General features: G+C 49.1%; 1 protein-coding gene across 4 annotated transcripts; it reads left to right on the plus strand.

The window, feature by feature from the left end:
- Positions 1-20,830: 20,830 nt before the first annotated feature.
- NXT1 (nuclear transport factor 2 like export factor 1) lies at positions 20,831-24,579 on the plus strand. 4 transcript variants are annotated; one of them, XM_045529095.1, is made up of 2 exons: positions 20,831-21,117; positions 23,803-24,579. In XM_045529095.1, the coding sequence occupies exon 2, from the start codon at positions 23,864-23,866 to the stop codon at positions 24,284-24,286; it is 423 nt and encodes a 140-aa protein (XP_045385051.1). In that variant the 5' UTR covers positions 20,831-21,117; positions 23,803-23,863; the 3' UTR covers positions 24,287-24,579. The 4 variants fall into 4 exon arrangements, with proteins under 4 accessions (XP_045385051.1, XP_045385052.1, XP_045385054.1 ...); XM_045529096.1 differs by lacking the exon at positions 20,831-21,117 and adding an exon at positions 21,145-21,471; XM_045529098.1 differs by lacking the exon at positions 20,831-21,117 and adding an exon at positions 21,145-21,250.
- Positions 24,580-24,831: the final 252 nt, after the last annotated feature.

Below are 24,831 nucleotides of genomic sequence, written 5' to 3' on the forward strand. Positions count from 1 at the left end.
GAAAGCTGCTGTCTCACTGTGGCCTCCAGGATCTCAGGCAAGTTCCTCCTTTGGCCACCTCTAACCTGGAGCCATGCAGGGAAGGGAACTCGGGTCACAGAACTTGAACAGTCTGCCACGCACCATCCAACCAAGGGAGACTCGCTGTGCACCCCTTGGTCTTTCAGGCGTGAGTCACCCCTTTCTGGAGTCCTGCCCCCATGAAATGCATCACACTGCTCCTCACAGGGCACCCAGCCTCACCTCTCAGCCTCAGTTTCCTCATCTGTATAGTGGAGGGAGTCATAAAACCAGCTTCACAGGACTATGGTGAGTGAAGGTCTCTGGAAACTACAAAGCCATACACAGACAGAAGTAGTCATCACTACTTAAGACAATAAAAGCAGCTTTTAACTCAGAATCTTGAAGGACAGTGTTTGTGTTTGGTTTTGAGCTTCAATTTACTTTTCCAAAAGAAAAAAAAAAAAATCAGCCAAGTACGGTGGCTCATGCCTGTAACCCTAGCACTTTGGGAGGCCTAGGTGGGAAGATGGTTTGAGGTCAGTAATTCAACACTAGCCTGAACAAGAGCAAGACCCCATCTCTACTAAAAATAGAAAAATTAACCAGACGTGGTGGCTCGCACCTGTAGTCCTAGCTACTGGAGAGGCTGAGGCAGGAGGATCGCTTGAGCCCAGGAGGTTGAGGTTGCTGTGAGCTACAATGATGCCACTGCACTCTACCCAGGGCAACAGAGCAAGACTCTGTCTCAAAAAAAAAAAAAAAAGAAAAAATTTACATAATTTGGGAGTTGCTGCCAATCACAAATCCTGACTGCATGATGATAATTTTGCAATTGTTTTACACAAGTTCTTTAAAATAAAATATCTGATCCGATTTCCAAATTACAGTGTTCGTTCCTAAGCAACAAGCACAGGCTTTCAGAAATACTAACGAACAGAGAGAACCCAGGGCTTTATTTTAGCAGTAATTGTGCTGGGTGAGAATAAGCCAAGCATGTCTGCCCCCCATCACCATTTGCCCTCAGCCTTGGGGACCTCGAGGAGAAAGTGACTGCCAGCCCCCAGCCCTGGCAGGTCATTTGCTTACTATCTGAGCTGCCCTACTGCTCCCAACCATTGGTCTTGCTCCAAACCTCCAAGGATCAAACACCACATCCTTATTCAGGGCCAGGAGCAAGTCTCTGCTGGCCCCTGTCCCCACAAAGCGGACTTCTTATTTGTCGGGGGCCGTGTTCTGCACACCCATGGCTGAGCTGCCCTCCTGAGACCTCTTGCCTGTCCTAGGTGATGGTCCCACTGAGGCATTCCTCCTTCTTGCCCCCTGCCTTTAGGATTCCACCCCTTCCTCGTGCCTGTAGGTGCCCAGCTGTTTCCCACTTGGTTCTCATCCACACCTTCTCGGTGAGCCCAGACCCATCTCTTCAGTCCTCTTCCTCCACTGCCCAGCTCAGAACCCATGAAGCCAACTAGACCCCCCTGGGGCCTACTGCTGCCACAGTCAGTAGTGGGTTCTATTGGTTTAAAGAAATGAGGTTAAATATGGAAGGGCCAGTTTCCTTGGGTTGGGTGAATGCCCTCTCTTTTGCTGCCCTGCCACCTGCACGAATGCACTTCCTTGCTATTTTCTAAAACGATTAGGTCCTTCAGCACTGAAATTACTACCCTAGCTGGAGAATTTTATCTGACAAGGTGAGATACTGTTCTCGGCTGCATGATACATCTTGGATTTATTCTTTGGTGCCAGCACCCAACAACTGAAATTGGGAGAATGTCTCCAAGAAAGAAAATCTGTGGAAATCTGTCTGCTTTCACATGGCTACACCCTGTATTCTTAACAGTCTGCCACACACAGGCCAAAGATATAATAAAACCACCAAGTGTGCTGGTTGTTTTATGTGTCAACCTGACTGGGTCAGAGGTACCCAGACAGCTGGTTAAACATTATTTCAGGTGTATCTGTGAGGGTCTTTCCAGAAGAGGTTAGCATTTGAATCAGTGGACTGGGCAGACAGAGCAGGTGGCCATCCCCACTGTGGGAGGGCATCGTCCAATCTGTTGGGGGCCTGAATACAAGGCAGAGGAAGGGAGAGCTCTCTCTTTCTCCCCTGGAGCTGGGTCACCTGCCTTCTCCTGCCCTCAGATATCAGAGCTCCTGGTTCTCAGGCCTCTGGACTCAGACGAGGACTTATCACATTCCCCCACCCCCAGTTCTTGGGTTAAAGTAACTGCCTAACTGCTTAGGACATGGACCTTCTGCCCCCTGTGCTTCTGGTCGTCAGGCCTGGACTGGAATCTCTACGATTGGCTCTCCGGCTGGACTACAGCACCAGCTTTCCTGAGTCTCCAGGTGCAGACGGCAGACTGTAGGACTTCTCAGCCCCCATAATCATGTGAGCCCATGCCTTATAATAAATCTCTCCCTAGGTGATATATAATAAATTATATATGATATATGTCTTCCTAGATATATATCTGGATACAGCTGGATATATATTTATTCACATAATTTATTATATATAATCTATTATATTTCGTATATTATTATTAAAATACATATTGATTATATGGAACAGTACCAATAGCAGATACATATCTCCAATATCCTATCAGCTCTGTCTCTCTGGAGAACCCTGACTAATACACCAGGTGTGATAAAATCTAGGGTGGCCCACAGTATGCAGGATGGTCACCCGCACACACAGTGCCCCTTACTTGGCCTTGCTCCTTCCTCTCTTTTCTTCTTTTCTTCATTATCAAATATTTAGGACACAGCATTACTATACTCAGAGGTTGGGTCAAGCTTGTCTCCCACAAAGACGAAAAGGTTGCACATGCTCTCCTCAAAGACACTCCAGAAAAGAGGATAAAACAGGTGCAGAACTCTAATAGGAAGCAGAAAAGAATCAGTGTCCTACAAAGCATATGTTTCAAAATCCAAATCACCCAGGGTGGAGGTGGGGGCTTGTTAAAAGTGCAGATTCCCAGGCCCTGCCCAGATGCACTGAATCAAAAGGTCAGAGACAGGTATTGATGTCTATAGTCTAAGCAAACTCTTTGTGTAATCTTTTGCTTGTGTTGCACATTTAAGTTTGAGAACAAATGCCATAGATATTCAGGAGCAAGGATGCATGTGTGGGAGCTGCATTTTAGGAAGTGCAATCTGGCAGCTTATGTAACATGCATTAAGGGAAAGGAGTGCTGGACACCGGGGGGAGATCAAAGAAGTTGGAGGGAGGCACTTGCAGTAACCTAAGCGTGAGGCTCTCTGGAGTCAGGTGTCATAGAAGAGGAGCCTGAGGTGGGGATGTGGGTGCCCATGGTTGGAGGATGGGCTCAGGAGGAAGAGAGAGAGGGAGGCAGAACAGGGCAGGGACGAAGTGAGGAGGGTCTTGTCTCCACCATGGTCACGCCTCAGCCTGGCCCCACGGGAGCTCTGGAGCAGGGACTGTGCCGCAGGGTTGATCTCACCTTGGTTCACAGGTGCCATGTGGACAATGTTGGCTGTTGCCCTCCAGCACACACAGCAGCCAGGGGTGCAGTGACACAGGGCACCCGCAGACCTACAGTGTGCCCCTGGAACAACCAGGGCCTTCAAACATACCAACAGCCCATTTCAAGGCAAAAATGCATTCCCTCCAAAGGGTGTTGGTGGCTGGTCAGAGGAGGTATTATTGGTGTTAGGAGATAAGAAATCAACTCTAGAAAAGATGCTGCTTCTCCAGGATCTGGTGGTTTTGTTTGCAAGGATTTTCCTCAGTATTTTCTTAAGCAAAGCTTACTGGAAAATACTACAAGAGACTCATGGCAAAGACCGGGGAAAGGAAGGAGCAAGAGATGACTGAAGCTGATATTTTAGGCATGACTGGGAAGACAACAGTAACGGTAACAGAAATGGACCATGCTCAAGTCTTCTCTGTTTCTCAGATGCTCCATAGATTCATTTCTGACCAACCAAGGGACCCGATCCTGGGGCCATCAATTCACCATTCCCTCCCAACAGCATCATTAAAAACCATCACAACAAAGTGCTGACAAATCCCCATCACTTCCCATTATAAACCTTAAAACCATAAGATTCAACCTCTTTATTGCTACATAGAAATGTCCATACCTCAAATCTCATTTTCTCTGGGCAAGGGTGAGCTATTTATTGACGTTTTCACAAACCTTTGCTTGACAGAAAATTTTTAAAGAATCATTCAAATAAAATGCCAGATCCAGGAAGAAAGAACCATTTTACCCATCAACACCAGTAATGTCTCCCCCAACCATCCACCCATACGTGGCTGGGCACATCCCTTTCTAGCTTGGAACTGGACAGGTGTGCAACATGAAGGCACAACAGTTCGCTTCAGGTGACTGAAGGCCAGGTGTGCAGGCAGGTGGGCTCTCGTCTTTTTTCCCTTGAGAGTCCATCACTGAGCACAAGAACAGCCTAGCTCATCACAAAACTGTTTTCCACCTAAGTGATGCTTCATGACAGTGGGCTGTCTCCGGGGGCTCCTCTTCTGCACGGCTTGTTTACAAAACAAGATCCCCTATGAGACTGTTCGGTTGCCGCTGGTCAATAAAAAGAGCATCAACCCCACCATCATCTAATCTTTGAAGGTTTTCATTAAAATTATTGATTACTACCCACTGTTGTAAAACAATATTGCTATTTCTTGAATAAATGCCACTTTTAGAACCTGTGGTTTCCACTTCATATTTTTATTATAAATTTTTCAAATCCTTCTGATACGGATTTAACTTCTAAAAGCTATAGTCATTGAAAAACAACCAACACAGAGGAATGAAGATAAATAAATAATTCAGGACCCAGATGTCATTTGCCTTTGCCTCTGTCTGATAACAGCTGGGGCTGTTTTCCTCGTCTTCATTCCTCTGACAAATGAGCCTCCGCCGTCTGTTCCAGGGAGGGGAACGGAATGCATGATTCAGGTCTCCCATCTCATTTGTCTCCCGCCTCGTGGAACCAGAGGCCCCTTTTGTTTTCCAGTAATCCCTGATTAAATAATATTCCCCCTGCAACACTCCTTCTTCAGTCTCTACCAGGGGAGACCAACCTTCGCTGAGGCACTTGGAGTCCCAGACGCGTTATTTAATGACCCTGGCTGATAGGCCTGCAGAGAAATGCTTCAGAAAAGTTTCTGGATGGATGATAATCAAGAGCTGCAGACTCTCAGGGGCTGGGGGCTAAGAAGCCATGTCCAGCCAGGGAACCCAGGAGGCCCCACCTGGTTCCTTCTGAGTCCCTCCCCTCAGCCCTGAGGCTGACCAGTTACTATAGCAACCAAGTCAGCACTGCATCCCATCTCCCAAGTGACATCAGGCCTCTCAGTTCCTTTTGTTTTTCAATTGAGACAAGGTCTCACTATGTTTCCTAGGCTGGACTTGAACTCCTGGGCTCCAGTGATCTTCCCGCCTCAGCCTTCCAAGGTGCTGGACTACAGATGCCACCACGCCTGACTCAGCCTCAGTTCTTGGAGTGTGGGCAATCTGGGAAGAAGAAAAGGTCCCCACCACTGTCCTTTCCTAGAACTGCAACTAAAGCCCCCTCTTATCCTTCAAAATGTCCCCCTATTTCTCCCTGGTGATTTTCCTCCATGAACCACCTATGTGTTTTGTACTTCTAGATACTGAAATCATTTCAGTATCCCCAGTGACTGTGTAAGCTCTGATTCATTGCACCCCTGCAATTGTTCCTGAGTTTAAGTGGGCCCTAAAAATAGCTCTATTTTTCCATCTAACATGCCATTTCCATTTTTCCCTCCTACTATAAGGAAAAATGAAACAGAAGAACCTACAGAAAGAGTAGAACACAGCGAGTATATTGGCTGATGCAAACAACACAAATAACCCTCAGAAAAACACATGACGTGATATGAGCATGATGGCTGCCATTTATGAAGAGCTTCCTCTAAGCCAGGTGCATAACAGATTGGGCTCCTTTGCTTCTCACTGTATCCGTCCACAGACACAAGGTCAAGCTGGGTCAACCATTCCTGGGACTTGGTTTTCCATCTGCAATCAGATCCCCAAATCTATACTTTCAGCCCCAAGCCCACCCACGCTCCCATCCTAGTGCCAAATGGCCTTTTCCACTTGACATCCCAAACTCACCCCCAGCCAGTATTCCAAATTGCATCCACCTTGTTCCCATTTCACCACTGTGCACAGAATGGCTCAAGCGATGACTCTGGGTTCCTATTCATTCTTCCCTCTCCCCACTACCCGCAATCAGTCCCCAAGTCTCATGATTCTCTCCCTGGTCACATCGTACCTGTGTTCTGCACCCTCAGTGCTACTGCGTTCAATAAGGCCCTTGCAGGCCTGGCACAGTGGCTCACGCCTGTAATCCTAGCACTCTGGGAGGCTGAGGCGGGAGGATCACTTGAGCTCAGGAATTTGAGACCAGCCTGAGCAAAAGCGAGACCCCGTCTCTACTAAAAATAGAAAAAATTAGCCAGGCATGGTGGCACATGCCTATAGTCCCAGCTACTTGGGAGGCTGAGGCAGTAGGATCACTTGAGCCCAGGACTTTGAGGTTGCTGTGAGCTAGGCTGATGCTACGGCACTCGCCTGGGCAACAGAGTGAGACTCTGTTTCAAAAAAAAAAAAGAATGAATGAATGAATAAATAAATAAAATAAAGCCCTTGCACTGGTCTTCAATTTATCTTCCTGCCTCCATCTGATGCCCCCAAAGCACCCTCTGTGGTGCCAGGGCTAGTCAGGCCACAGAACTGGTGGCAGATGGTAACTTCCAAAGATGGCCAATCTGTATCCCATCCCACACGCCCTTTGTAGAATGTGATGTCAACATTCCTCCCACCAGGACGGGGTCTTACATAGAACTGCCTCAACTGACAGAATAGAGAAGAAGGGACACTTCCAAGGCCAGGTATGATGAATGCTTATTTTTTGGCCACTGTTTGGGGGTAATTTGTTCACAGCCATAGTATCTGGAACCTAACTCAGCTGCATGAAACCCATCACCAATCCTTGTCCTCCCCAGATGACACTTCAGCCAGGCTGCCCAGGCCCTCTGCAGAATGACCTCCATCCATCTGCCCTGCCCTGACTCTTGTGGCAACTCACCTCTGTTCCTGACCTCCCCCTGCAGGTCCCCATGCACACTGCCTAGTCCTTCTTCTCCCTGTGCCTTCACCCTGCCACCTGGTAAGACCCAGCCTGGGAGGCACATTCTCCATGGCCACGTCCTCTTGCCCCCCACACATGTGCCCATGTCCCCATGCACACACACATGCAAACATGTGCACACTGCCCCAGAGAGAAGGCACACTCCTGCCCTGGGCCCCCTCCACTCTCCAGGCCCGCCCTGCCCAGGCAGCAAGCATGGTCGCCCATTGTACCAAGTAGCTCTCAGAGGACAGGAATGGCCCTCTGCTGTGTTTCCACCGAGCAGGGTGCAAGTGGCAGGTAGCAAGTCCTGCAGTGTTTAAAGAATGGATGAACGCACACTAACTTCTGCGTCTCATGCTGCGACTGTGACTTGCCACTCAAAGCCCACCTCAAGCATCACCTTCTTGACAAGTCAGAGCCAGCCCCTTCCTCCTGACATCCTCCATATAGTGGGGGGGTTCCTCTCATAGACTTGGGAGTCAGATCTGCCACATCCTCCCCCGATCCATTTCTACAACCCCAAAGTTGCCACCACTGGCACCTGGAACTCTCTCTGGCTCTCAGCATGATCTGCCAGGTACAGGGCGGGAAGCACTGGTAGAAGGGCCCACATCCCAGGACTGGACCTCAACCAGCAACAGATGAGGAGCTGGCAGTTAGTGCCCAGCTTCTCCACCCTCCAGTGTCTGAGGGGCGTGCCACACCTTCTCACAGAATCCCCCAGTGGGGCCGGCCCAGTGGTCCCAGTGGATAACCAGAGGTTACCTGCTCATCACACACTGACTTGCCTTCTTTCTCTTCCATGTCTTGCCTCCCCTTTCCCTACTGGTGACTCTTAGGATCACCTGCAAAATAAAGGTCAGAAAGTCCATTTTAAGTTAGGGAGTCCATTCTGAGGTCAAGGGGTCCATTCTGAGGTCAGGGAGTCCATTCTGAGGTCAAGGGGTTCATTCTGAGGTCAGGGAGTCCATTCCTAAATCATGGAGCCAATTCCTAGGTCAGGGAGTCCATTCTGAGGTCAAGAAGTATATTCCTATATCTGGGAGTCCTGTCTTAGGTCAGGGAGTCCATTCTGAGGTCAAGAAGTATATTCCTATATCTGGGAGTCCTGTCTTAGGTCAGGGAGTCCATTCTGAGGTCAGACAGGCCCAATCTAAAACACAGTCCTTGGCTGGAATCCCAACAAGCCACTTAGTAGCTGACTGGGCTTCAGCAAGTCACTTAACATGTTCCAAGCTGCGAGGTCCCGAGCAGGCTGTGGAGTTCTCTGTTGCAGGCACATGGCACCCAGCTGCTCCTTCACCCCTCCCAAGTACAGCTCCCAAGAGCACCTCCCTGACAAACCCTGACATGCAAATCTCTACCTCAGGGTGTGTTTTCAGGGGACCCTACCTGAGACAGACCTCATGATGCTGCTGTGACCATCCAAGACAGAGGAGCCATGGTAGAAAAGCCCTGGAAAATGTTCCACCATTAGCAGTATTATTTTTTGCATTGTCAACACCCTCACCATTAGTGTCCTGTGCCCTGGACTCTGGCCTATGTGTCCTCACCCCCCCCCATTGTCTCCTGCAGCCCTCTGTCCCTCACTCCTCCATGATGTGTCACTTTATAGATTAAAAGGTCCCTAATGGTCCAAAAACTGATTGTGGCTTCCCCAGTGCCTAGGGGGATTCAGAAGGACCAGGGCAGCAGTTTGGCCTCTGCAGCCATGTCTGGATTTCACTTTTGGCTCCTTCAGGCTGTGCTGGTGACTCAGGAGTTGGCCACAAAATAGCAGCAGCCACCAGTGTGACACAGGCTGGCCTGAGGGCTAGGACCCAATCCACTGAGTCACAGGTAACAAAAGGGGGTGAGCTGGATGATCGGCCTCCCCTCTTTTACCCCTTTAGGCCGGGGAGGGGTGTGGGCATTCTGAAAGGACTCCCTTGCTTTCAATCTCTTTTAACTGGTGGTGTCAAGAGGAAATTTTTCTAAAAAAAATTGAGCTGGGCCAACTTGCCACTCAGGCAGTGTTTCTTAGAGCCTTTTGTTCTCCAAGATAAAATCTACTGATGAGTGGTCCAGCCACATCAGACACGTCACAGCCTGCTGCCAAGGGATGCCGTGGAGCTGCCTGGCCCAGGGTCCATGCTGAATCCACGAGTGTCCTCTGGTACACTGTGACCTCACAGGGCAGCCTCCTCCCAGGGGAGACCTCCATGCCAGCCTCCTTGTGGGGCCACCCATCGGAGGCGATGGCTATGAGTCCCACCTAGAGCCTCTGCTCTTTCTCTACGGGCTGGAACAGAGCAGCAGCTCCACTCATCTCATCCTCAAGGTCTCTGCTCTCTCTCACTTCATACTTCCTCCACCCAAATCCAGCCCCCCTGCTGGATCTTGAGAGGATACCCGTTTTTACATGCCACAGAGCTCATCTCAGCACACTGCTCTTCCTCAGTGCCTCCTGGGGTCACTTTGGTTGGGCCTACCCACCACGCATCCAACCCTTTATCTGGGATCTCAGTTGACTCCACCGCTCTCAGAGGTGGGCACAAGACTGGGCCTCGCCAACCAAATTGCTCCATGCGTCATCACAGCTCAGTGCCAGTGCAGTCATTCAGCCTATGTAGCAAATACACATTGGAGCTGGCTGAAAGCTCACTCACTGTATGTCTGACAGTTACTGCTAGATGTCACTGGGGCCTCGCTCAGCTCCTCCCCAATGGACCTGTTCATGTCTGCTTCCCAGCTGGCCTGGTTCAGGCCTCCTCACAGCATGGTAGCTGGGTCCAAGGGTGCGCAGAGAGAGAGAAAGAGAGAGAGAGAGAGCACGCACGAATAATTCAGCCAGGTGGAAGCCATATCACCTTTTATGACCCGGCCTGGGAACTCATATCTGCCCAGATTCAAGGGGAGGGGACATAGACACCACCTCTCTGTGGGAGCAGCATCATTCATGTTGGAAGAGCAGGTGGTCTGTGAAATCTATAATAATGTGGCCATCTTTGGGCAACGCAATCTGCCACCACAGTCACGAGAGACAAGAAGCAGGTAACAACAGTAACATGCAGTCAGTGCCTACCTGAGGCTGGGCACCGAGTGTGCCAGGTTCTGCACAAACTTCACACAGACATAGCAACCCTTTGATCTGACAACCAGTGCCATGGGTTCTATGTTCTCCCCTTTGTGTAGATGGTGGACTTGAGGCAGGTTAATTAACTCACCCAAGATCATTCAGCTAGTAAATGACAGAGCCAGGATTGGAACCCAGGCTGCTCAGCTCCAGAGGTTTCTATAGACCTAACCATGTTCTCGTGGATTCTGAGAAGAAATTACATCCATTACATATAAAAAAGGAACACTAGGAAATGTAGAATAGAACAGAATAATAGGAAAAAAGGACCAGCGCAAGAACATAAAATCATGAAAGAAATCTTAGAAAATATGAAATTGGCAAAAAAACTAAACAAATAATAAATCAATAGAAAGGATACAAAATAAAATTGTCTGTCTGTTGTTTTTAATTCCCAGGGCATAGGCAACAGAGAGAGTGACCAAAATTACAAGAGAAAAGAAAGGAGATAAAAAGTAGATGAGAGAAAGTCATCCAAAAAAATAGAATAACATCTGCAGAGATAAAGAAAACCCATCCGGACTGGAAAGGTCCAAGGATCCATAAGGAACGGCTCCAGGAGTAAGGGGCGTTTCAAGCAATGAGCGGGATACTGGCAAATCTGGTCAACTGGTGGATTTGAGTAAGGCACATTATTATTTTGTCAACAGCAAAAGCAACAAAGATAAAAACAATAAGAAGTTGATAAATCAAGCAATTGAATTACAAGCTCATTATTTAGGATTACAGAAGTTAACTGCCAAAATAGCAAAACACAGCAACAGTTCGATGTCCCCAGGGACCCGGGCTGGGTGGGAAGCAAAGGGCAGGATAAGACACACCTGCTTTTCCTTGGAAACCCATCTCGACTCCTGGATAACTACACCACAAGCGGGAACTTTGGCTTAAAGTTTTTAGTTAAATTAAAGACAGCCTCTGCTTTAACACAGGGTGGAGCCCAGAGAAGTCACCAGACAGAGGAGAGAAACACCTGGCCCTGCGCTGACGGCTTGGACTTCTCCACCCCATGGAGCCGGCCCCCCAGGGGAAACGGGGTGCGAGGCTGGGGAAGATTGGGGCACGGCCAGTTCTCAGGGTCAGGCACCTCTTTGACCCCCAACAAAGACGAGCTTCCTCGCTGCCCTGAGCATCTTCCAGGGCCCACGGCTGGGAGCAGGAAGACGAGACTGTTCTGCCTCCTCCAATCACCCTCTGACCTCGTAGGGAAGAGCTGCGGGATCTTTGTGAGGGGCAGTATCTTCTCAAAACTCCCTCCCCCCATGTGTCAGTGGGCAAAGGGCAGGTGAGAACTGGCTGCCAGGAGCCCTGAGCCAGCGTCCAGAGCTGATCCTGCCACCCACCCATCATGTTGTCCCCTTATACGCTGTTCACCTACTGCCTCGGAACCACCCCGGGGACAAAGTTCCAGTGTCAACCATCTGACCAAAATGCTCGTCAAGAAGCATTGAGACAGCACCTCAGAGATTCTAAACAGCACCAAACACTTAAAAGCTCTGCTGCTTTGAGAAGGCAGAAACATCTACTTTCCCAAAAGGTTTCTAAATTCCCATCCCAGGAAAACACACACACACACAGCCCCTCTGAGAAGCCACCCATCAAGACAAAACAGATATCCTTGGGCTTATTAACATTTCCAAAAGTCTGACCTAGGGAAGGAAGCTTTCCTTTCTTGATCCTGTCTCTAACGGGAGGAAGGCGGCTCTTTTCCAAGGCTAGACCACCCTCGTGTGGCTATTTCTCTGAATAGCAACCCAGAATCGAAGAGCAGGAAAGATCCAGACAGCTTCAAAAAAGGGAACACCACACTCAATAGCCAAGCCTGAACTAATTGCCAGAAGAGTGTGAAATAATATTAAATACTTGATTTCATTAAATACACCTGCAGCACTTTTCAACCCTGGCTACTTTTATCTTGCAGTCAAGAGCAGTGTAGCCACAGAGCAGCAGCATCCCTGCAACTGGTCAGAAATGCAAGCTCCGGGCCGGGCGCGGTGGCTCACGCCTGTAATCCTAGCACTCTGGGAGGCCGAGGTGGGTGGATTGCTCTAGCTCAGGAGTTCGAGACCAGCCTGAGCAAGAGGAAGACCCCGTCTCTACTACAATTAGAAAGAAATTAGCTGGACGACTAAAAATATATACAGAAAAAATTAGCCAGGCATGGTGGCACGTGCCTGTAGTCGCAGCTACTTGGGAGGCTGAGGCAGGAGGATCGCTTGAGCCCAGGTGTTTGAGGTTGCTATGAGCTACGCTGATACCATGGCACTCTAGCCTGGGCAACAGAGAGAGACTCTGTCTCAAAAAAAAAGAAAGGAAAGAAAGGAAAGAAAGGAAGAAAGAAAGAAAGAAGGAAGGAAGGAAGGAAGGAAGGAAGGAAGGAAGGAAGGAAGGAAGGAAGGAAGGAAGGAAGGAAGGAAGGAAGGAAGGAAGGAAAGAAGGAAGGAAGGAAGGAAGGAGAAAAGAAAGGAAAAGAGAAAAGAAAGAAAAGAAAAGAAAAGAAGTGCAAGCTCTGGCCTCGCCCAGGGCCTGCTGCATCACAGCTCTGAGGCCAAGGCCCCGGCATTTGGGTGTCAGCAAGTCCTCCAGTGGACTCTGACACACTCCCTCTCATCTGAGAACTGCTGGCAACAGTTAGGTTTATTACTGCCTGTCACTGCCTGATAGCCAAGGCACTGCCCCTTCAAGGGACCAGGAAAACTGGCGATTCTCCAGAAGTTTCAATACCGAGGGACAGTCTTGCTCCTGGGCTTGGGTGGGGTCCCTAGCAGCTCCTGAGACCAGTACTGAAGTGCAAGCCACTCACCTGGGGGGTGATCCCAGGAGCACCTGCTGGGTCCCCGTGGGGACGTGAGACAGGGCAGGGAGGAGCCATACGGAGTCAGCACTGGGGGTGCCTGGGCTCCATCCCCGGGGAGCGCTGGGCTGGTGTAAGGCAAGTCCCAGAGATGTCTCGCCTGTGGCACAGAAGCCGGGGTATTCACCCTCCAACTAGCCCCTGTCCCTGTTGAGGGCAGCTCTTGGGATTCTAGCTCAGGCATTCCTGCCCTGCTCTGGGTAAGGTCCGAGTCTGTGGCCAGAGAACCCCTGTCCAGGAAGGAAAGTGTAGAGGTGCTTCCGCTGCCTGCTCTGCCCAGCTCCCCAGGTGGCCGGGGAGAAGGGAAGCTCTTGCAGCTCACTGCTGAGTTCCCAAGACTATGTGATTCCTCATTCAAAGCCCACTCATCCAAGGCCTCTCTCGAGTCCCCTCTTCCCTGGACATCTTGGTGTCCCCAGGGTGGGAGCTGCCTCTCTGGACACACAGCGCAGCCCACAAATCAATTCATCATGCAACAACTCTGCTGACTCAGCAAAGCAGGGGCCAGCCTCAACCCTGCATGGCCTGCTGTGCCCCCACCTCAGGTGGGGAAGTAGGACCCTTCCACAAATGACTAAAACTAAACTAAAACAAATGCCATAAAACGTTCAGAGAGGGGAACATCATAGTTCCTGAAAGTGGGGATGGCGGCAAAGAGAAGGTGGCGTCTGAACTCACCCTGAAGGATGGAGGGAACTCGCTGTGCAGAAATGGGGACAGGGTGCTCAAGGCAGAGGAATGATGTGAGCAGGAGGCTTGGAGAGAGGGCAGCCTGAGGCCTGGGCAGGCAACGAGGATTTGGTGTGGCTGAAACATGGGAGAGGGGGAGAGGAATGGTGGGAACCCCACTCACGGGTCTAGGACAAGGGGAGAGACATTACAGGCTGAGAGCCATGCCCTGGGCAAATTCCTTTGAGAAGCATGCTTGGATTCAGGATTAGAAAAGCCAGAATCCCAGTTAGGAGAGGAGGGTCAGAGGACACGCAGGTGGCGTGTGCAGGCGGCCCATGAGCTGAGCCTTGGGGGAAGGGGGATCTTTTTTTCTATTTAATAATTTATTGAAGTTCACATAACATAAAATAAACCACATAGTGGTCCATAAACTGAACAATTCAGTGGCATTTAGTAATTTCATAATATTGTTTACCCTCTATCCAAAACATTTCAAACATTTCGATCATTTCAAAGTAAAACCTGTACCCATCAAGCTGTTTCCCCTCCCTGCCCTATCCCCTGGCAAATACCAGTCTGCATTCTGTCTCTACAGATTCGCCTATTCTGGATGTTTCACATAAATGGAATCATACAATAGGTGACTTTTGTGTCTGGCTTCTTTCCCTTAGCATGTTGTCAGGGTTCATCCACATTGTACCATGTACCAGTATTTTTTTTTTTTTATTTGAGACAGAGTCTCACTCTGCTGCCCGGGCTACAGTGCAGTGGTGTCATCATAGCTCACTGTAACCTCAAATTCCTGGGCTCAAGTGATCCTCCTGCCTCAGCCTCCTGAATAGCTGAGACTACAGGCACATGCCACAACACTTGGCTAATTTTTCTATTTTTAGTAGAGACAGGGTATCACTCTTGCTCGGGCTGGTATCCAACTCCTGAGCTCAAGCAATCCTCCTGCCTCAGCCTCTCAGAGTGCTAGGATTACAGGCGTGAGCTAGTATTCCATTTTTTATGACTGAATAATATTCCATCGTATGGATATATCACATTTTGTTTATCCATTTATCCATTGGACATTTGGATTGTTTTCAACTTTTGGCTATTATGAACACTCATGAACGAATACTTGTTGGAGTACCAGTTTTCAATTATTTTGGGTATTTATCTAGAAGCAGAATTGCTGGGTCATATAGTAACTCTACATTTAGTTTTTTGAGCAGTTGCCCTGCTGTCTTCCACAATGACTACACCACTTTACATTCCTACCAGCGGTGTATGAGGATTCCAATTTCTTCCCATCCTCACCGACACTTGTTTTTTTCCATTTTTTCACTCTAGCCATCCTAAGGTTGTGGAGTAGCACCTCATTGGGGGTTTGATTTGCATGTCTAGCAAAGGACATTCTTCATAGAGGAAACTAAGCAGAGCAGGCCATTTTACAAGGCCATCTTTCCCTGAGGACATCACATTTATAAATGGCATGCCCTCAGCTGCAAGTTTGGCTCACTGAAGTCAGAGGTCACAAGACATCTTACTTTTCCTCTGTGTCATCAGCTTTGGCTTAATAAGGTACACAGCCCCTCCCCAACCAGATCTGCTTGCATGGGTGGGTGTCTGATGGAACAGCCACCTTAGAGTCACCAAGTGGTCGCCTGTGAAGGACCTGAGTGTGCTGGGCCATGCAGGGGCTGCTTGTGTAGCCACTTACGATGCCTACTGTGGTTCACACCATCAGCGCCTGCCCAAGGCCTGGGACTTCCATTTTTAGTGGGTTCCAGCTGATTTCCAAATGCCTAACGGCCTTTTTCCCCACGGGTCTGGGAAAAAAAGCTTCTGCACCCCTCCTGCCAGACAAGAAAAGGACACCCTCCCCAGCAGCCCTCAACTCTTATGAGTCGGTGTGTAAATACCCCAGCTCCCTTACCCATAATTCTGAAGCATGTTTTCTACGCTGAGTTTCATAACATGATTAGGCTGCAGTCACCCAGTGATAGCTGCCTGAGTAATCCACCTACCCTTCCTCTGTCTCAACTCCCCACATCCCTATACCTTAAAAGACCAATGACTTGCATCGAATCCCTACTCCAAGTCTGCTTCTTAGAAAATCCAAACTAAAACATGAACTTCACACACATTAACTCATAAAACCTGCTTAGAAGCCAAGAAATAAGACTGTCCGTGAGAGTTAAAAGCAAGACATTGATTGGGGGAGACATATGCAACGGCGTCTTTAAGAGAAAGGAGGCCCCTGGCCACACATGAGCTCTGATGTAAATGAACGGATTGAGGTTATCTACTACCAGAGCATGGGAACACACAAAAAGAGGGCTGAAGTAATTCATAGGGCAAATGTGGGCAGGGCTGGTGGGAGGGAGCTGTGGGCTCCCTGTGGGGTATCTGATCTACCTGGTGACACTTTCCTTACTGGGAACACAGATCCTTCAGGCCCTGTTAGCACTGGGGCCATGACCATCTATGTGTTTCCTTGTCCTGCCTTGCAGCAGCTCCGCTGCTCCTGCTCACAGAGAGACCATGCTATTGAGTCCCTGGGAAGCTGGTTCTGGCCATAGCTGAACCAACCAACATCCTGCTCTGAAGTGCACCCTTGTGCCCTGATTCCTGTGACTCTTTCTCTGGCCAACAGAGATTTTTCAGAGATTAAGACGGAGCCAACCTCAGGATTGTGGTGGCATCACCTCATGTGTTCAAGGTTCCTTTAGCAGCAAGTGGCAAACCCAGTTCATAGTGACATAAATTTAAAAGGAGGTACTGTCAGCACTAGCCTCTACCCTGGAGCCTTGGGGCAGGACTGCAGCAGGGACTTGGAGAAGGACAGTAATGAGTAAAAAGTCTGGCTCTCTTAATGCAAAGCAGACCATAAGAAATTTAGTGGGTTAACAGGACAACGATCGTTTCTCTTGCTCACAAACCTATCACCTGCAATGCAGGCAGGAGTCAGCAGGGCAGGCTCATTTCTGCCCAAACAAAAGATCGGAGGGTCTATTTCCAATGTGACCACAGCTGACAATTGGGTGCTGGCTTTGATCACAGCACAGTGCTGGGTTCCAAGGACGTGCACACCTAAAGACAGTGGCACAGGCTGTTTCTCCTTTTATAGACCAACCTCAGCAGCTAAGCAGCACCATTTCCTCTGAGCTCACATAGTCACCAGGCTTCCTGGTCCAAGGCAGAGGATGACTCAATACCCTCTCCTGATGAGGGGGTGGTAAGGTGAGGTTCTGCAAGAGCAGGTGGGACTGGAAATATTTTTGTGGCCATTTTTGGAAAATATAATGTGCCATAATAAGGAACAAAAAACCACCAGGCATCAAGGCAGTCACATGGGAGTGTGTGCATGTGTGTGAATGCACGTGTGTGAGTGTGTGAATGTGAGTGTGCATGCGTGAGCGTCTCAGCCCAGCTCTCCCCTCTCTCCCCGCTCTTTCTGGTCACACGGCCTTTGCCTCTGCTTCCTTCTGTCCTGTCTGTGCTCACGGCCACAGCTCAGCTCCTCAGCTTTGAGCCTGTTCTTCCTGCCTTCCCAGAATCCCTTGCCCCTTCCTTTGGGAGCAGCACCCCCACCTCATTTCCTTTGGGAAACTTCCCAGTGAGTCTTTCCCTCAGTCTTCCTGGCCAGCAGGTGGTGGCACATGGCTGGAGTTGCGTCAATCCAACTCTCTCTCCTGGGAATTGGACAGGCGTGGAGAATCTCAGGGGCTGGAAGCTGGTAACAGCTCCATCCGTAGAACACAGCTCTGGAAGCACCTGCTGCCCAGGCCTTGTTCCCAAACCCCAGTATTTAGTTACACAGAAGTTCTGCAGCCATATCTGACCCCTTCCGCAACTCCAGATGACTGGGTGCTGAGCTGGGGAGAGGGCTATCTGGGATAGCAATGATCCTTATAACCTTCTCAGACAAAGGACACCATCTCAGACTGGGCAAATGCTCTAGAAGGTGCCTCCTCGATGCACTCCCGTTTAATGTCTACGGTGTTCACACCGCCATGTTACAGACACAGTAACCAAGTGACAGAGAAGGCAGAGCTCAGATTTCACAAAACACTGTCTGACCCTATAGGTTGTGATTCCCCCTAGGCCCTTAGAGTTCCCCTAAAAGTCAGGTACCCAACTGACCTTCCAAAAATGCAGCCCTAATTCACCCTGACCTAGCAGCAGCTCAGACAATCCTGATGAGGCAGAGAGACTGAGAGGTGTGTTTTTTGTGGCACTGCTTTAGAGACACAACTGCTCAGCCATCGCTGTAGATCAACTGGCTCCAAGTCACGCAGCCTCTCATGGCAAACAAATGCTGTTAAGCTTCTGCCCTGGGGAACAACACTGACAGTGGGGGGGGGGAAGCTCAACCCTGTGTTTATGGAGTTAAAGATCCTTAAGTCAGGCCATGGTCAGAGCTGCCAGGGACTCTGCCTGTATGACCAGATGCACCCTTCCTCACTGGACGGACTCCATGCTGCAAATGGGACCACTGGCTCCATGGTTGCTTAAGCTACTGGGCTCATCTTCAGAAGGTGCCCATGTGATTTGGTGACAAATCCTACCAATTTGTCAATACACTTGTCCCAGTTTAAAAGCCAATTGTTGGAAGGATTGTTGGCAAATAAGGAAGTTGCTGTCCATGCAAAATTATTCAAAGCACAATTCTGCTCTCTGGATGCTACTTCGTGCTCAGACCCGAGTGAAGAACTTTCCGTGCATTGTTCCTTGGCTCCTCACAAGCGCTGGAGGAGATGGATATTATCATTGCCTCCATTCCATAGAGGACGCAGCTGAGCCCCAGAAAGGATAACTCACTTGCCACAGTCACCCTGCCAATACTCCAAGCCACGCTAGTTAAGTTGCAAGTAACTTTATGCTTATGACCCACTTTAGTATAAAAAATAAAGGGGATTTCTTGGCATTTGTAACTGGAAAGTCTAAACTCAAGAGCTGATTTGATTCCCAACACAGTCATCAAGGGTCTGATTTCTTCTCATCTTTCCTGTCTGCTTTTATTGGCAAGGGGTTCCCCCTCAGGGTAGCAAGATGGCTGCAGCAGCACCATCCACACAACAAGGTCCAAAAGGGAAAAGAGAAGAAGCTCCTTTCCCAGAATCCCCCAGCAAACACCTTTTCCCGGCTCAGTGATCCTAAATGAACTTCCCACCACCCTCAGCTGTGCTCAGGGCATACAGTGCCAGTGGTGTGCCCCTTAGAGCCAGGGGCAGGTCTCTAACCTCCCTAAACCCTAGGAACACAGAGGATATAAAAGCTCGTGTTGCCACCAACAAAAGGGAGAGTGAATGCTGGGCAGGGTGCATCACTACTGGAAGGTTGTGGAGCAATGATTTGAACCCAGGCCTATCTACTCATTCCAGTCAGGCACAATTTTAGATGCTGGAGACACAAGCCTAAAAGGTCCCTGCCCTCCTACCCTTCTACTGCAGGCTCTGCTGCCTCTCAAGCTCTACATTTTTAAAAGGATTTGGAGCTGGAAAGATGTTCTCCTAACCAGCTTTTGTAGGTTTGAATTGATTCTGTGACTCCAGGGTCACTCAATTCCTGTCTCTTAGCCTCGTCATCTATAAAATCAGGAATAACAATACCTCCCCCAAAGAGTTATACAAAGGAAATGAAAAGGGCTTAGGTGGGAAATGAGGAAATCCTTAAAAGCAGCACAATACCCAACCTACTGGACAGGCGGTAAGTCAACTCTCATTTCCTTTCCATTGATGCTGTCATTTGGAATTTTGTACAGTAAATCCTAATATCACTACCACGGGGTCTATAAAGCCATTTTAGTGTGACTACTACTCCAAAGATGCTCATTCACCCTCTCTACTCAGCCTCCAATTTGTCTTTTTAATAATCCAAACTTTCCACCTACTTAACTGAAGTGGGGGAGTGGCCTAAATAATCCACCCAGTATTTAAACTTGTCCTGAAATCTGAGGCCAAGTGTTCTCAGGAATGCAAGTAAAGGGAGCCAGAAGGGCACCAAGAAAGTATAGGTTAAACTACATTTAATCTAGCCACACTCAGAAGGTTCTCCTGGCTTTGCAATGAATCATTCAGCCTCAGACCAGCAGATGGAGCTGAGAATTCTGTGTCTGAAGAAATCAAGTTATCAACTTTTTGAGATTTACACTTTACAGTTTCTCAAGTGTCCACACGAAATGGTTCCTTTCTGTTGAGCCTGTTGTTCCTAACAGTCAGTAAAATTTCAGCCCTCATTCCACAACAGCTGAAATACAGCTCCTTTGGACGCTTAAGAACAGAATCACACCACCAACCTATCTCTGGGCCAGAGCTGGAACCCCTCAATTCACAGGACACCAGACGGTAGACTGCCATAGTTTCCCTTTGGCATCCTTCTGTCAGTTTCCAGCCTTACCCACATCCTCAACCTCACCATCACGTCTTCTCTCACTTTCAGTTATTACGCTTCCATTTGATTAAAGTTGGTTTCCCTCTGTGTCCATTAAGATGTCAACTCTAAAAGGCTTAACCTACAAAGAATATGATCGGCTCAGGTGCTTGACTGTGAAGACCTCCGCAGGGGCTCGGCCGACCTCCCGGAACAGTGGAGTTAAACATCCCCGGCGCCCCCCGCGGGACCTCCTGGCGCCCCACATGCTGTGGCTGATTGAAAGCCTTAGTGGGATCAGTCTGCTGTTTCTCGTGCTATTCTGCGGCTGTTTCCCGTGACTGCATCAAGTTGTTAAATTTCATGACTCTTCTCACTAAAATCACTCCAATACAGGTGAATGGGAGGCAACCACCCCTTCCCCACCCATTGCACGACCTCCACCATGCTAAGTAGAGCCGACCCCAACCCCAGTTCCGGAGGCGGAACCTGGGAGCTGTCATTCAATCACGGATCCCACCTAGCCAATCGCGCTGGAGTCTGTAACCTAGTTGGACCAATGAAAACTCGAGCGAGGACCCGCCGGGGTCTTCTGGGAAGGTGCTACTCCGGAAGCCGCCGCCTCCGCCGAGCCACACCTGGGCGGAGCTAGCCTCCGGGCCCGCCAGCCTGCTGACTGACCGAGCTGCCAGTCACCGGGAGGCGGAAGCGGGCAGGGCCGGGGCGCTCGCGTCTGTGCGGACCCCGGCTGGCCGCGCGCGGGAACCGGCGTAAGAACGCCGTAACGTCCCCGGGCTCAGGAGCCCTGGCGACCGGGCGGAGCGTCCCGGGAGGAAGAGAAGAGGAGAAGGGCGGCTTGTCCCGCGTCCCCGCCGAAGCCTCGGCAGACCCACCCCGTGACCCGGGCCGGCCCCCCTGTGGAACTGTGGCCCGCGCCGCGGCCGGCGCCGCCCTGAACGTCACCGCGTAGGTAGGTCGCCGCCCCGCCCGGCAGCCGGGGACTCACGGCCTGCGCCGAGGGCCCATGAGACAGCCCACGTGCATCCTCCACGCCCTCCCGGCATTGTCAAGAATGGGACGCGGGTTTGCCATTTGTCCACGAGGTACCCTTGCGGTCTGCATTAGGGTTTTGCTTGTGCAAAAGGCGTGGCAGCAGATTTGTTTTTTGAGGAGGAGAGGAGCATCCGCGCACGGAGCAGTTTTCGGGCGGGAAAGTGGCCGGGAAGAGCGTGCTTCTGTCAAGTGTTTGAGGAAAAGCGACTCTGCCAGAAATGAGGCCTGCGCAGCTGCGGCAGCTTCTCTGGTCCCGCTCCAGAACTCCACGGTGTGGGCCGCAGAGAGAAAGGGGCGATCTTTACAGCCTCTTATTTACTCCACTTATTTCACAGTCTTACTCTTTCTCTTTCTGATTTGACAGACACGGACAGGCCATTAGTCCTGTAGGTAACTGAGAACCAGAAGTGGGGGTGGTCATTTTATCGGGTATGGGGGGCGTGCCGGATTGTTAGATTGCGGGACGCAAAATGCGAGCTGGGAGCAGGGCTGGAGAAGAGGGGCGTCTCTGAAACGGAACTGAGGTGATGAGGTGCTCCGGGAGGGAGAGAGGAGTGACGGGGAGGTCGGGTGCTTAGGAATTCCAGCGAGAGAGAAATGGGGCCCCTGGAAGGAATTTCCAAGCCAGCAGTCCTGGAGTTGTGTTCCTAAAGACTTGATTTCAAAAGTGCAGGAACTTATAAAATAAGCAAGTAAAAGGACAGCATAGTTTTGACAAAATTTTCAGGACCCCTCGTGTTCTTACAGGTGATAAATCGGGAGTGTACTTACTTTCGTGGCCTTGGTCCAGCTCTAAGTTTCCCTTTTCTGGTTTGTAAAACTGTTACAGTATTAACCTCCTTATCCATTTGTGATGAGGTTTAAGTGAGATAATGTATGTAAAGCACTTAGCAAAAACAATCAGCCCTCCTTATGCCTGGGTTCTGCATCTGTGGATTCAACCAAATGGATTGGAAATATTCAGAAAAAAAAATAATTCGTCTGTACTGAACATGTACAGATTTTGTCATTATTTTCTAAACATTATAGTATAACAACTATTCAGATGGCCTTTACATTGTATTAGATATTATAAGTAATCTAGAGATGATTTAACACATTAATGGCCATGAGAGTTGTATTTAACTCCCTCTAGTTTTGACCCCAGGGCCATGTGAAGGATATATAAAATCTTGATGTTCTTATTGTTATAATTAGTATTGACAATTTAATTCTAAAGATGTGGATTAAATGAATAGAAGTCAATAAATTTAGTTTTTCTACGTATGTTTACCTTTAAATTACAGTTGAAGTTTTTATTCCATTTTCATAATAAAACAGTGTGGCCCCAAGAAAAAGTCTCTGATTTTTCTTGTGTGGCCATCAATGTGTAAAGTATATGGGAGGATGTGCATAGGTTATAGGCAAATACTGCACCGTTTTATATCAGGGACTTGAGCATCTGCGGATGTTGGTGTCTTTGTGAGGTCCTTGAACCAATCCCCCACGAATATCAAGGGACACCTGTACCCAGTTCAGAGTGTTTATTGAGGCTTAACTTTGAGGTCCTTGCAGGGAGTGGAAAGACCAGCATCTGAGATTGCCTCTGTCTAGGACCAGGCTTCCTCCCAGCTCCTCGCTGGAGGCAGTGCTACCATCTTTGTCAGCCCCTAAGAGTACCCCTTTTCCAGCCCTGTGTGGACTCTTATCTTTTTCATAAGCTGGTATTTAAGGAAGGAAATGGGACATTTCAGCTGAAATTGAAAGTCTTGAATTCTTTCTCTTGTGGCATTATAGCTCCATGGGATTTATCTGGTGGATGGGTATTAGCACCCACAGAAGCTAGGTGTCGTCCCTTCTAATTCACACTCATCTACCAGGTTTGCTTCTTATAGCTTATCATGGGGATTATGGCCACTGTTTTGGTCCTGTCCTCATGGCTTTTGTTGTTCTACCCTCTTAAGAAGCCTGCCTTCCCTTTGCCCTCCCAGTCCCTGTTGGGTCTCTCATGACAGGCTTTCCCAGACTCACCAGCTGACGAGCATATTTCATTGGTCCAACTGGCCTTTATTGGGCTGATGGCCCCTCTTTCCTTCAACTTGGTCCACTATCTTTACTCAGGGGCAGTCACACCTGTTCCAAGCTTCCAGGAAAGGGTGGCCTTCCTAGTCAAATGTACTCTATTTTATAATAGGAGATTTTTAAAATTTGTAGTACAGTTGGCTCTCCTTATCTGCATGGTGCTGGTTCCAGGATCCTTCATGGATACCAAATCCCATACATGCTCAAGTTCCTCATATAAAATGGCATAGTACAGTTGGCCCTCTGTATCTGTGGGTTTTGATCCACAATTGGTTGGTTCCCCCAATGTGAAACCCAATAGAGAGGGCCAACTGTAGTATGAACATGTAGGTATCAAGTTTTAACTGAGCACTTCATGCACACTTTCTCATCTAATTCTCATATTACAACTATGCCACAGTGGTGATATTCCCTTTTTACAGTGAACAAACAGAGGCTTTTACAGTTTGTTACTGTTTTGCCACTGGTAGGAAAGGAAGATTGTTGCATCATCAGAGCAGAATGAACTTTGGCATTCACATGTGTTCTTTTCTTCCTACAGCCCCTGGCTCCCCAAATCAGAGGAAACACCCTAGTGGAGGTCTGTGTCCACAGAACCAGAGATGGCGTCCGTGGATTTCAAGACCTATGTGGATCAGGCCTGCAGAGCTGCTGAAGAGTTTGTCAACGTCTACTACACCACCATGGATAAGCGGAGGCGTTTGCTCTCCCGCCTGTACATGGGCACAGCCACCCTGGTTTGGAATGGAAATGCCGTTTCAGGACAAGAATCCTTGAGTGAGTTTTTTGAAATGTTGCCTTCCAGTGAGTTCCAGATTAATGTGGTAGACTGCCAGCCTGTTCATGATGAAGCCACGCCAAGCCAAACCACAGTCCTCGTTGTGATCTGTGGAACAGTGAAGTTTGAGGGCAACAAACAGCGGGACTTCAACCAGAACTTCATCCTGACCACCCAGGCCTCTCCCAGCAACACCATGTGGAAGATTGCAAGCGATTGCTTCCGGTTCCAGGACTGGGCCAGCTAGTAGGAGCAACAAAAGCTGCTATGCTTCAGCCCCAGCTCCGTAGAGACACTCACATCTCAAATCTCGGATGTAGGGTTCACACATTCATTTCAGTGTTGCGGGGACACTGCAGACTACACTGTGCTAAGGCTGAACTCTTTGGACGTTGCTCAAGTTCTAGGAGTACACTTGTTTGTCGTAGTTTCCTTTTAAAAGTAGTAAACTTTTCTATTTTTCTATTTGCCCAGTGGAGACCTTGATTCTGGAAATTCTGACAAATAATATAATAATACAAATGTTGCTACTTCCCTTTGCCTGATGTTTTGACTAGGTTTTGAGGAGGGAGGAGAAAAAGGAGGATTAAGGGCAAAAAGCTCCTGCAGAGGTGTGAGGTCCAGGGCTGAGCACCTACCCTAAACACAGGCATGCACACAGGTGACCTGGAGCTGTGGTTCACAGCTCTCTGCACATTAGACTCCCTTGGGATACTGAAAATTACCTATGCCCAGGACACACTCCAGACCAACTATGCCCAAAGTTCTGAGGGTAGTACTGGGCATTAGCAT

Source organism: Lemur catta, chromosome 17, assembly GCF_020740605.2.
Source record: "Lemur catta isolate mLemCat1 chromosome 17, mLemCat1.pri, whole genome shotgun sequence".
Classification (NCBI taxonomy): Eukaryota; Metazoa; Chordata; class Mammalia; order Primates; family Lemuridae; genus Lemur; species Lemur catta.

Coding starts and splice junctions, on each gene's coding strand:
- NXT1 (XM_045529095.1), top strand. CDS start 23,864: ATGGCGTCCGTGGATTTCAAGACCTATGTGGATCAGGCCTGCAGAGCT.